At 43.3% G+C, this 12,967-nt stretch overlaps 1 protein-coding gene and 2 pseudogenes across 1 annotated transcript; 1 reads left to right on the top strand and 2 right to left on the bottom strand.

Moving 5' to 3' along the window:
* Positions 1 to 2,043: 2,043 nt before the first annotated feature.
* On the bottom strand, positions 2,044 to 2,420 carry LOC143205456 (histone H2A-like; annotated as a pseudogene).
* A 253-nt stretch (positions 2,421 to 2,673) lies between these two features.
* LOC143205455 (histone H2B-like) lies at positions 2,674 to 3,045 on the top strand (the record flags this gene model as incomplete). Its single annotated transcript, XM_076418637.1, has 1 exon — positions 2,674 to 3,045. A coding segment is annotated over one exon (372 nt), but the record flags the coding sequence as incomplete, so codon positions are not given.
* Positions 3,046 to 3,478: 433 nt separating this feature from the next.
* LOC143205468 (histone H3-like) lies at positions 3,479 to 3,877 on the bottom strand (annotated as a pseudogene).
* Between the last annotated feature and the right edge of the window lie 9,090 nt (positions 3,878 to 12,967).

Raw genomic sequence — 12,967 nt, 5'->3', positions numbered from 1 at the left:
ATAGGTAAAATAGTTAAACGTGGGGCTTATCTGCGACACGCACTATATCCAAGAAGAGTCGTCATCCGGTATACAATCGGGCGAAAAATTAAACGTGGGGTGTATTTGCGTAACGTCATCGATTCCCAAAGTGTCCTCATCCGGCATGCAATAGGGGGAACTTTTGAACGTGTGGTGTAATTGCGGCACATTCTTTATAACCGATGGTTTGTCATCCGGTATACAATAGGTAGAACATTTAAACGTGGGGCGTATTGCAGTTACGCATTCTAACACCGAAGAGTCGCCATCCGGTATACAATAGGCCGAATCGTTAAACATGGGGCGTATTTGTGGCACGTCCTCTGTCCCTGAAATGTCGTCATCCGGTATACAATAGGCAGAACTTTTAAACGTGGGGCGTAATTACGGCACCTGCTCTATCACCCATGGGTCGTCATAAGTTACACAATAAACAGAGCTTTTAAACAGAGCATTATATCCCTGAAGGGTCGTCATCTGGTTTTCATTTGGCCAAACAATAAAATGTGGGGCATATTTGCGAGACGCACTCTATCCCCTAATATTCGTCATCCGGTATAAAATAGGCCGAACTTTTAAAAGTGGGGCGTAATTGGGGCACGTCCTCTATCACCGATGAGTCGTCATCCCTTATACAATAAGCCGCACCGTTAAACGTGCGGCGTATTTGCGACAGGTGCTCTATCCCCGGAGGGTCGTCTTCGGGTTTACAATAGGCTGGACCGTTATATGTTTGGTGTATTTGCGGCACACCCTCTATTCCGGAAATGTCGCCGTCCGGCATACAATAGGCCGAATCGTTAAACGTGGGGTGTATATATTACCCATTGTAGTGTCAATAGTATAAGTCATTAATGAAGTTTACCAAAATGACTGAGACGGATTTCGATATTTGGGAATTTCTCGTCTTCCATTGTAAAGTGGAAGACGTTACCGTTCCAAGCTCATCTTCTTCTGTAGACTCTCACGACTAGGACAAACGAAACAGCAACGTTACATTTTTCGAAGCACCAGCTACAATTATTATTTTGGTGGAATATATTCCTACACAGTAGAATAAAACATAATTAACACAAGTTGTTACTAAAGAAAATTAAATTAATACATTAAGGAACTAGTTAGCATTTTAGCATTAGTGACACTAGTCGGAGGAAATACAAATATATCGTGCGTGCTACATTCCTGCGGTAGTGTTTTCGCAAGGATATTACGCAGGTTTTTCCTTAAATTGTCACTAGGCCGCCTGTAACCGAAAGGTAAAAGGGCACATTTAGAGGCCACCCTCATCTCTGTCCCTATTTAAATTGGTATGCAAGTGCTCTTGCCTTCTAACACGATTTGTTCCGAAAGTATCCTAACCTTTGGACCACAATGAATTTTAACGTTACCAAATACCGTGCTCGGGTAAGCCGCGGGTCTAACTACGACTGCCTTAAAACCTGCAGCATATACCCGAACATATCGGGAAGGCGCATGAATGAATTGACGAGATTCCCACTGTCCCTACTTAAATTGCTGTGCAACGGCTCTTCCTACAAAGCCGGAGTCAAAATTCATCCTCAGTTGTGCGCCGTGCCCCTGGGCGGATTTATGTCATGCACTGACTCTGTCGGCGAAGAGCGGAATAACGAGATAGAACGGGTATCAGGCCTAAACACCTCGTACGCAGGAAGGGATCAGCACCGAAATCTCGACGTACATTAAAGGGAACAGTTATTTAGGAAAGCGTTTCTTCCTGCTAATTACTCCCATATATTTTATATATATTTGGCTCCGATCCTGTGATTGCGAAGAACAAGACCTTTTACCAAAGGGCCGATATTTTCACATGGATCCCTGCCAAACCCTAAAACGAAAAATAAAAGTGTAACTTTCCTTCTCTCATGATTCCGTCAGAAGTGTTCGATTAAGTGTAGCCTCTATTTTAAATAAAATATAAATAAGAATAATATTTTCTCTTTCAACTGTTTTGGTGGTCTTGAAAAGGACCGATATTTGATGATAAAATAGGTTACATTCGCTTTATTTAGTTTTGCTATCTGTCTTTTTAGGTAAGAATACAGCTTGGATATTTGGCAGAACACCGCCCTGGGCTATAGTAACACCGGATAGGAGTTTGTTCAGTTCTTCGTCGTTTCTGATGGCCATTTGCAAATGCCTAGGGATAATCCTGGTTTTCTTGTTATCTCTAGCGGGGTTACCTGCTAATTCAAGAACCTCGGCTGCCAGATATTTCATTACGGCAGCTAAGTAGATGAGAGCACCGGCCCCTGCGCGTTCGGCATAATTTCATTTCCTTAAAGTCTGTGAATACGACAGACAGGGAATACTAATCCCGCTCGGTTAGAACGAGACTTCGCCTTTCCCTTCACTTTTCCGCCTTTACCACGTCCGGACATTTGACTATCGATTGCTTCTAGAACTCGCTCTCCTTAGAGTTAAAATCTGTACTAAAACCGCCAACATACTAGCAACGAATTTTATTCGTAAGCCGATCGCATGATCTCGTACGCGATCAATGAGAGGCTAACTCAGATAATAAACGGGGCTTAGGAGTGTATTTAAGGAGCTTATAAATTCTAGGAATTCCTTAAATTTATTTTAGTCTATTACTTTTCGTGGTTCATTTAATATCGTAATATTTATTTCCAAATTCCTCCGAAAACAAGCTCTAAGGCGGCCAAAAAGGCCGATAAGGCTCAGAAAAATATCTCCAAAAGTGACAAGAAAAAGAAACGCAAGTGGAAGGAAAGCTACGCGATCTACACTTACAAAATTTTAAAGCAAGTTCATCCCGATACGGGTATCTCCAACAAGGCAATGTCGATCATGATTTATTTCGTGAACGATATATTCGAAAAGATAGCCGCGGAAGCGTCCCGTCTCGCTCATTACAATAAAAGATCTACAATCACAAGCAGAGAAATCCAAACTGCCGTCCGATTATTGCTGCCCGGTGAATTGGCTAAGCACGCCGTTAGTGAAGGTACCAAAGCCGTCACTAAATATACCAGTTCTAAGTAAACCATAAGTCTTGAATATCATAAAGGAGAAAACGGTTCTTTTCAGAGCCACAATTTAGATAAATAACAAAAGAAATAATCTTAAAAAAATTCCAGTATATTGTAGTATCCAATATTGAAATACAAATGTTGTTATCAGCAGTATATTGGTATTCTTTGGTTATTATTCATTATATTATTATTTCTTTAGTTTTTAAAAACAAAGCGTATAAATACACCGACTTATTAATTACTAACATGTAGTTGAATATAATTCTGAAATAAAAATCTGTAACACTTTTAGTGAAGTGTTTATTTAAATATAGATAAAAGAATATTAATTGAAATATATTCTTTTTTTTTAATTAAATTTAGGTGGTTCTGAAAAAAACCGTTTTTTTTCTGTTGAAATATACGAATATAATTAGTGTATTATAAATGATAGAAAATAAAGTTTAGGCACGTTCGCCTCTGATACGTCTGGCTAGCTGAATATCCTTGCGCATGATGGTTACTCGCTTTGCATGTATCGCAGATTAATTAGTATCCTCAAAAAGACCGACTAAATAAGCTTCGCTGGCCTCTTGTAAAGCCATCACCGCCGAATTTTGAAAACATAAATCGGTCTTGAAGTCTTGAGCGATTTCGGGAACCAATCGTTGGAAAGGTAATTTCCTAATCAATAATTCGGTGCTCTTTTGATAACGACGAATCTCCCGCAAAGCGACCGTCACGGGTCGGTAGCGATGTGGTTTTTTAACGCCACCGGTAGCTGGAGCGCTTTTCCTGGCCGCTTGTTTCCTAGGAGCTTTACCTCCTGTTGATCTTCGCGCAGTTTGCTTGGTACGAGCCATATTTTTAAATTAGAGATAATGAGAATAATTATCAAACGCAAACGCGGCCACCACTTTCGAACTGATTAGGTCATAAAATCAGAGAGTCCTTTATATAATGTGTTATCTAATCTGATTGGTCCGTTTTGTGCAAGTGGGCGGAACTCAAACCCAAGTCTACAAAACCGGTCTGATTGAAAGCAATCGACAACAGTTGTCCGTAGCACTCGTATTGTGGGCGCGCTACTTATTAGAGATCATTTTTTTTGTATTAGGTTCGTTAAAAGATGACCGGCAGAGGTAAAGGTGGTAAAGGTTTAGGAAAAGGAGAAGCCAAGCGGCATCGTAAAGTACTTCGTTATAATATCCAAGGTATTACGAAGCCCGCCTTCAGAAGATTGGCTAGACGAGGCGGCGTAAAACGTATATCTGGTCTGATTTACGTCATCAGAGATGCCGTTACATATACCGAACACGTCAAAAGGAAAACCGTTATCGCAATGGATGTAATATACGCCCTCAAACGCCAAGGACGAACTCTATACGGATTTTGCGGTTAAATAAAGCATTATATATGCTGACCAATTAAAACAGAACAACGTATCTATTCAACTAAAGGAAACAACGGTTCTTTTCAGAACCACAATTTTACTATTATTAAAAAAAGAAATTTATTATTCGAATATGAACTAAGATGATGTTAAATTTTATAAAATATTTGCTCCATTATTCTAAGATTTACTTGCAAAGTAACAAATATACTGCATTATAGTAGACGATCGTAATATAAATGATAGGTAAAGTTTAAGATAAGATTTCATATTAAATGTAAATGATAGTAAACAATCGAATACCGAATCTTCTTTCATACCGAACATTCTTCAGAAGCTCGTTTGGTATGGGGTCTTCCCCTTCTGCCTTTCGGTTTCTCAAGTTCTCTATAACCGATTCGATTTCTCCTTCGGTTATTTCTTCCTCGCCAGTCTCCGTACCCGGCCATTCCTCGCTCATGACCGCGCTTATGACTTCGCGAGTTCGCTCTCTTTCCTCCAGGTCCATTGCTGGGTGGTATTTCTTCACTCTTTGTTTTTCGGCTGCTTCTCTTGCCTCCAGTGTTACGTCTTCAGGCGTTGTTACCACTTCGCCTCTTCTCATGCCCATTCTTCTGGTGGCTTCCCATATACATTCCCACGAATTTGTTTCTATCAGGTTGTTAATCGCCTAACTGTCGTGTTCGGTTTTCTTTTCTCGTATCATTTTCCGATACTCTCTCTTCCGTTCGTTGTACTCATTCGCTATTTGTTGATTGTCCTTGCTTCTTCTTATTCTCCTCTTCAGTGCAGTTAGTGCTCGTTTATGTTCCGCACACTGCCCGTCCCACCATTCATTGCCATTTTTTACCATGATGGTTTTTCGTTTTACCAGTCTTCCTGCTGCCTGTATGGCTTTCTGAAGACTGGCCGCCTGCTCCTCAATCATTTCGTGTGTCACTGTTTGTCCGATATTGGTCTCTATTTCTTCCATTTTCACCCTGACCAGATCCCAGTCGGTGCTGGCGAAATCCCATCTTGTCCTTTTTCTTGGGTTGGTTTTCCCATTTCCGCTCGCCACTCGATATTTGATATATCTGTGGTCGCTTAGTGTTTCCTCGTCACCTTTGATTTTCCATTCTTCCACGTTTATTCCCCTACTCCACGTGAGGTCCATGTGCCCTGTGCCCTTATTACAATCGAAGCTGGGCACCGTGTAGTCTCCTTCTGCGAGCTCTAGGCCGTGGCTGATCATCTTTCTCATGAGTTTCCAACCTTCCCATGCCTGAGCCCTCGGCGTTGGTTCCTGGATTAGGACTACCTCCAATCCATCTCTTGCCGCTTATTCCCTTACCAGTGCGGTTGCACTGATTCCTTTTCCCACGTTGACTTGAAGGATTTTCATTACCATCCGTAGTTGGTTCTTCTTTTTAATTCTCTCTGTTGTTTTTTATACACTGGGCATTGGTAGTCAGTGGCCCTGTGATTGTTTCCCGCCTTTGTACCTGCTTTTGTACAGTTCGTGCAGCTCTTCTTCGTGGCTTTGCACGTCTTCCCTTCATGATCACCACCGCATACGTAGCAGGTGAGTTCCTTTGTCTTGCAGTTCTTTGCTGTATTGCCGAACTTGCAGCATCTGTAGCACTGCATTGGTTCATCGTATTCCGTGATCTTGTGTGCCATCATGTCAACCATGATGCGGCCCTGTTTCATGATGGCCTTGAACAGATTTGGGGCGCGTTCAATCACCCACGTGTCCCTCTTGGCTCCGTTAAAGGTGCATATTGTCCTTATTCGTCCCTCTTTTGTTTGACCCTGGAGTGCTGTTCGGATGCACTCATTCTCCTTGACAATATCAGCGATTAATTCATCGCTTTTCGTTCCCTTTATGATTCCCCTTATTTTGATTCTGGGGTTTCGCGTGGCTCCGTTTTTAATGTTTGTGTTCCCGTTAATTTTTAATTTTTCCGCTACTATTCTCCTTTGTTTTTCATCATGGCACGACATAATGATGCTGCCATTTTTGAGTGTTCTAATCTGTTTGAATCCACCCTGTAACTCGTGGTGGGTCAGTGTATTTTTGACCTCTTTCTTTGCCTTTTCCCCTGATTTATTGCTGACTTTGATGATCAGCTGCTTTTTCGCCATCTCTTTCGGCGGGGGTGTCCAGTTCTTTTCTGGCTTATCCGCTACGTTGGCATAGCTGAGCGTTTTCTTCGTTCTGTCAATTGTCGTCTTTTTCGTCGTTCCTTTCGTCGCCATGTCGCTCTCCGCCATCCCCTTTTCATTGCTGGACGTCTTGGTAGGTTTGGCGGTTTTCGCGGGCTCATTTTGTTTGTTTTTATCGTTTGTGGAGGTGGATTCGTCAGGTTTTTGTTTTGCGATGAGTTTTTCCAGTCTGGCCATCCTACCCTCCCACTTCTTGTCCATTCTCTCCATCGTTTTCCCGATGGATTCTTTCAAGCTTTCCAATCCCTTATTGGCCTCATCGGATTTTCTTTTGATGTCCAGCTCCATAGACATTACAAAAATAACCTTTAACAGTAGGTCAATTTTCCTCCCAACTGTTTTAGCGTCGGCTTTGATGAAGGCTAATTTTTTTGCCAACGGGTTTTCCCGCGTGATTAATTGCCTCATCCTTTCGGCCTGCCTCTCCAACAGATCTACCAAGCTTTTAACCGACATACTCTTCAGCTCCTCCAGCTGCTCCTCGTATGTTATATCTTCAGCCGCGACGTTATTTTTCACGGATTTCCTTTCATCCGTGGTCTGCGACCTCGTTCTTCTTGGGCTGTCTTCTGTAGGCTCTGTTGCCGCCCTTATTTTGGTTAGTGCTGAGTTGTTAAACCAGTCCCCCTCATTAATTGAGGCCGAGGTGGCCTCTGCGGTCGCTTCTTTAGAGGCCATTGTGACCTCCTTGCCGCTAATTATATTAATAACCCAACACCGTCTTTTTTAATTAATTTAATGTTGGGTCACGCCCTTAATTGGTTTTCCCAGGTACAATAATGTAATATACTGTTGATCGTATCCCAATACCGCCCTGTTATAAACTTATTGTTTGCTTACGCACGGTATTGAAATATCCCAGATGCAACAGCAAATTTGGTGGATATTTATTACACAGAGAATTTATTTTTGATTTGAATGGTTCAGTTATAACCGTAAGGATTAATTAGTTTATTGTTGAGTTTCTGTTAGAATTTAATTAAAATTTTATGATGAATTAATAGTGTATATTCATTATTGCTATCCGTAAAGATTAATTTGATTATTATTGAATTTTAATTACAGTTTTATGATGAATTAGCAGTATATGTTTATTATTATTGCTATCTGTATAATAAAACTCCACCCCGACTTTGATGATCGGTCACGCACGTTGTGGAATTTCCCAGGGTTTTAATGAAAATTTTATGCCTGATTGCGTAATTAAAGCCGGATAAATTTTGCTGGTTTTTTGTTTAAATCAATTTAGAATTTTGAATAATTTGGAGAATTAAATCCGGGACTGTAATTCCACAGCACTGCGCTACTTTATCCTTATTTTCTACCACTTAACTTTGTTTCCAGCGCTTCGACCCCCTTTGACTGATCGCCACTTGGTTACCTACCTTCGCACTGGTCACTGATTTGCACACACAGACACTGTGCACACCACTCACTCTTTGTTTGCGGATAGGTTTGCTCTCCTAAAATCTTTTGTTTATCCTCTTCCTCCTCTGTACAGGTTTAATTTTGGCAATCAAACTGCACGATTACACAATAGAACAAAATAGTCCGAATAGTATCTAATAATTAGAATCTATTCTAATTCAAATTTATTAGAAAGCTCTCATTTCTTTTAAATTTGATTCACCCTGCACTTCCACTACACCAATTCACTTCCACTCAATATCACTTTTTTGACCAACCTGAGAGAGCTCTCAGACACGACCGCTCGCTTCGACTGCTCGATGCGGAATGAGTAGGTAGGGACATTTGAAATGTAGACCGTTTGTCTATTTCGCATGTCTCCAATATATGCGTCGTGTCTTCTGGACCTGTGCGACACTCGCAGAGTCCGTCGGTCTCCTTTAATTTAAATCTGTGCAGGTAGGCTTGCATAGTTCCGTGCCCTGTCATCAGTTGCACAGCATTCCTGCTCAGTCCTATATTTCCTCTACCCACTTGTTGGCAGTATTTGTAGAAGGTTCTTCCTTTAATGGAGAGCTCCCAATGCATTTTCCATCTTCTTTTTACTTCTCCTTCCTTGATTCTTTTGATGGTTCTGGTGCTAATCCATCCGTGGTTTTTCAGTCCTATTTCTTCGTTTGCAGTGGCTTCTCTCGCGAGTCTGTCTGCGGTTATCATTTCCTCCGTTGTCATTATCCGGCACCATTTTAGCGATATTTCACTACCGCTTTTCTGCATATCTAGCAAGGTTGCTTTGATTTGCATTATGTCCTTATTTCGTGTGTTTGCGTGCTCGGCCCACCATATGGACATTCTACTCTCCGTTCGAATGGTGATTGGTCCCGGAGGCTTCTGTCCCGTACCAGTTCTATGGCTTTCTGTACTGCCACGAATTCTGCCGATCTGGAGCTCGATTCGTCTTTTATCCTTAGACCTATCTCTTCCTGGGCGTTTGTTTCTGTCCGAATCACTAATCCTATGCCTGCTTTTCCTTTCTTGGCACTAGCGTCTGTCCATATCTTGGTGTTTCCGACGCTATTTGTCCGATTTTCCCACGGTTCCTCCCATGGTCATGGCAATTTCTTTGGTTCTAATCCTCTTGGTCCATTGGGGTATTCGTATTTTTCTGCAGCCCACCCTTAGATCTCGGCTTCCTGGTAAAGGGGTGGTGTTCCAGCTATTACCTGCAGAGCATCATTCGATGTGGTTCGATAGGCGCCTGTGATTGCTAACAGTGCCGTTATTTGTGCTGCTGCTAGCCCTGTCCTAGCCTTTCCCATCGAGGCCCTGTATCCCCATATTTCTGCGCCGTATAATACTGCGGGTTTTATAACCCTGTCGTATATTTGACGCATGAACTCTAGTGCCCTAGGGTTGCTTCTTCTGCGCAGTGTTCTCCAAAGCCGGCACATCACCTTTACTGTTTTTTTTTTCTCAACAGCTGTATGTTGTATATAATACTGTTTCCTGTGAATTGTCACACCCAGATACTTTATTGTATCTTTGACCTGAATGATGTCTTCGCCAAGTTTGACCGTCGGTGGTCTGCTGTTTTTCTTGCTCCAGAAACAGCAAGCCTCAGTCTTTCCTTTGATGTATTCTGCTCCTTCCCCGTAGGCCCATTTTTGGCAATTCTCCCGACAGTTTTTCCAGGCAAGATCCAGCCTGTTTCTGATGTATTTTTTGCTGAGAGCAATCACCTGGTCGTCCGCGAATGCCTGAATTGTCATTCCGCAGTGCCCTACTTCCGATTCAGAGACTTTGCGGAACCACCTGTTCATGCCCAGCAGCCATAGCGTTGGCCCTAAGATCACTCACGGCTTGTACGGTTGGCCTGTTTTTTCTGAAGCCGTACTGCCTTGAGTCGTGTAGCTCCATTTTCTCCGCCATTGCTTGTAGTCTCTGATTAAGTACTTTGACTAGTACTTTCCTAGCGTTGGTAGAAGGCTGATGGGTCGTTCCCCTCCGTCGCTTTTCTTTAACCAGCACAGTTTGGCCGTTTTCCATATCTTAGGAAAGTATCCCGCGTTGTAACATTTCCTGTACATCGTCAGGAACTCGTGTTTTTTCGAGATTCAGACATTCTTCAGGAGCTCGTTTTATATGCAGTCTTCCCCTTCTGCCTTTCGGTTTCTCATGTTCTCTATAACTGATTCGATTCCTCCTTCGGTTATTTATTCCTCGCCAGTCTCCGTACCCGGCCTACAGTGTTCCGTCTTTAGGCGTTGCTACCACTTAGGGGTTAGAATGAGCGATGTCAATTCGCTCCACGTTTACAATTTCTGCCTATTGTATACCGTATGACGACCCATTGGTGATAGAAGACGTGCCGCAATTACGCCCCACGTTTAAATGTTCTGCCTATTGTATACCGGATGACGACACTTCGGGGACCGAGGACGTGACAAAAATACGTCCCACGTTTAAAGGTTCTGCCTATTGTATACTTGATGACGAATCAACGGTAATAGAGGACGAGCCGCAATTACGCCCCACGTTTAACGGTTCGGCCTTTTTATACCGGATGACGAACATTCGGGGTTAGAATGAGCGATGTCAATACGCTCCACCTTTACAATTTCTGCCTATTGTATACCGTATGATGACCCATGGGTGATAGAAGACGTGCCGCAATTACGCCCCACGTATAAAATTTCTGCCTATTGTATATCGAGTGACGGCATTTCGGGTTTCGAAGACGCCACGAAAATACGCTCCACGTTTATCGGTTCGGCCTATTGTATAACGGATCACGACCCTTCAGGGATAGAGGAGGTGCCGCAAATACGCCCAATGCTTAACGTTTCGGCCTTTTGTATACCGGATGGCGACCTTTCGATGATAGAGGTCGTGTCGCAAATACGGCCCACGTTAAAAGGTTCTTCCTATTTTATACCGGATGACGTCACTTCGGGGACAGAGGACGTGACGCAAATACGCACTACGTTTGAAGGTTCTACCTTTTGTATACCGGATGAGCAAACTTCGGGAATAGAGGACGTGGCGCAAATACGCCCCACGTTTAACGGTTCGGCCTATTGTATATCGGATAACAACCGTTCGGGGATAGAGGGCGTGCTACAAATAAGCCCCAAGTTAAACGGTTCGGCATATTGTATACCGTATGACGACACATAGGTGATAGAATTCGTGTCTGCAGTACGCCCCACGTATAAAATTTCAGCCTATTGTATATCGAATGACGGCATTTCGGGGTTCGAGGACATGACGCAAATATGCCCCACGTTTAAATGTTCTGCCTATTGTATATCGGATGACGACACTTCGGGTACAGAGCACGTGACGCAAATACGCACCACGTCTAAGTGTTCGCACTATTGTATACCGGATGACGAACCTTCCAGGATAGAATGCGTGCTGCCAATACACCCCACGTTTAAAATTTCTTCCTTTTGTATACCGGATGACCACAGTTCGGGGACCGAGGAGGTGACCCAAATACGAACCCGCTTTAAAGGTTCTGCCTATTGTATACCGGATGACCAAACTTCGGGACCGAGGACGTTACGCAAGTACGCCCCCACGTTAAAAGGTTCTGCCTATTGTATACCGTATGACCAAACTTCGGGAATCGAGGACGTGACGCAAACACACCCCACATTTAACTCTTTGCCCAATTGTAAACCGGATGACGACCCTTCAGGTATAGAGGACGTGCCACAAATACGTCCTACGTTTAACTGTTTGTCCTATTGTATACCGGATGACGACACTTCATGGACAGAGGACGTGACGCAAATACGCCCCACGTTTAAAGTTCTGCCTATTGTATACAAGATGACGACACTTCGGGGATCGAAGACGTGTCGCAACTGCGCCCCACGTTTAACTATTTGTCCTATTGTATACCGGATGACGACTGTTCGGGGATAAAGTGCGTGTCGCAAATATGCCCCACGTTTAACTATTTTACCTATTGTATACCAGATGACGACACTTCGTAGATAGAGTGCGTGTGGCAAATACGCCCCAAAATTAACAATTCGGCCTATTGTATACCCGATGACGACCCTTCCGTGATAGAGGGTGTGCCGCAAATACGGCCCACGTTTAACGGTTAAGCCTACTGTATACCGGATGACGATCCTTCTAGGATAGAGTGCGTGCTGCAAGTAGGCACCATATTTAACGGTTCTGATTATTGTATACAGGATGGCGACCATTTGATGATAGAGGAGGTGCCGCAAATACGACCCACATTTAAAGGTTCTGTCTATTGTATACCGGATGACGACCCATCGGCGATAGAGGACTTGCCGCAATCACGCCAAACGTTTAAATGTTTTGCCTATTGTATACCGGATGACGACTGTTTGAGGATTATGTGCGTGTCGCAAATATGCCCCACGTTTAACTATTTTACCTATTGTATACCAGATGACGACTTTTCGTGGATGGAGTGTGTATAGCAAAATGTGCCCCAGGTTCAACAATTTTAATTATAGTATACCAGATGATGACTCTTCGGGGATAGAGTGCGTGTCGCAAATACGAACCAAATTTAACGATTCGGCCTATTTTATACCCTTCAGGGATAGAGGACGTGCCGCAAATAGGCCCCACGTTTAACGGTTCGGCCTATTGTATACCGGATGACGACCCTTCAGGGATAGAGGACGTGCCGCAAATACGCCCCAGGTTCAACGGTTCGGCCTATTGTATACCTGATGACGACCCTTCAGGGATAGAGGACGTGCCGCAAATGCGCCCCTCGTTTAGCGGTTCGACCTATTCTAAACCGGATGACGATCCTTCTAGGATAGATCCGTCGCGACGTTATTGCGTATTTTGATCGCTAATTCCCTATCATGTTTTCTCCCTGATCTCTAACTGGCCACTTTATTGCGCGCCAGCATTCGTTTCCACTTGGCTGCCATCCTGGGTA

The sequence above is a fragment of the Rhynchophorus ferrugineus genome, unplaced genomic scaffold, assembly GCF_030347505.1.
Source record: "Rhynchophorus ferrugineus isolate W39M unplaced genomic scaffold, kcgeb_rfMv2 rfM12, whole genome shotgun sequence".
Lineage (NCBI taxonomy): Eukaryota > Metazoa > Arthropoda > Insecta > Coleoptera > Curculionidae > Rhynchophorus > Rhynchophorus ferrugineus.
The sequence above is the reverse complement of the archived record's forward strand: the minus strand, read 5'-3'. Positions and strand labels throughout refer to the sequence as shown.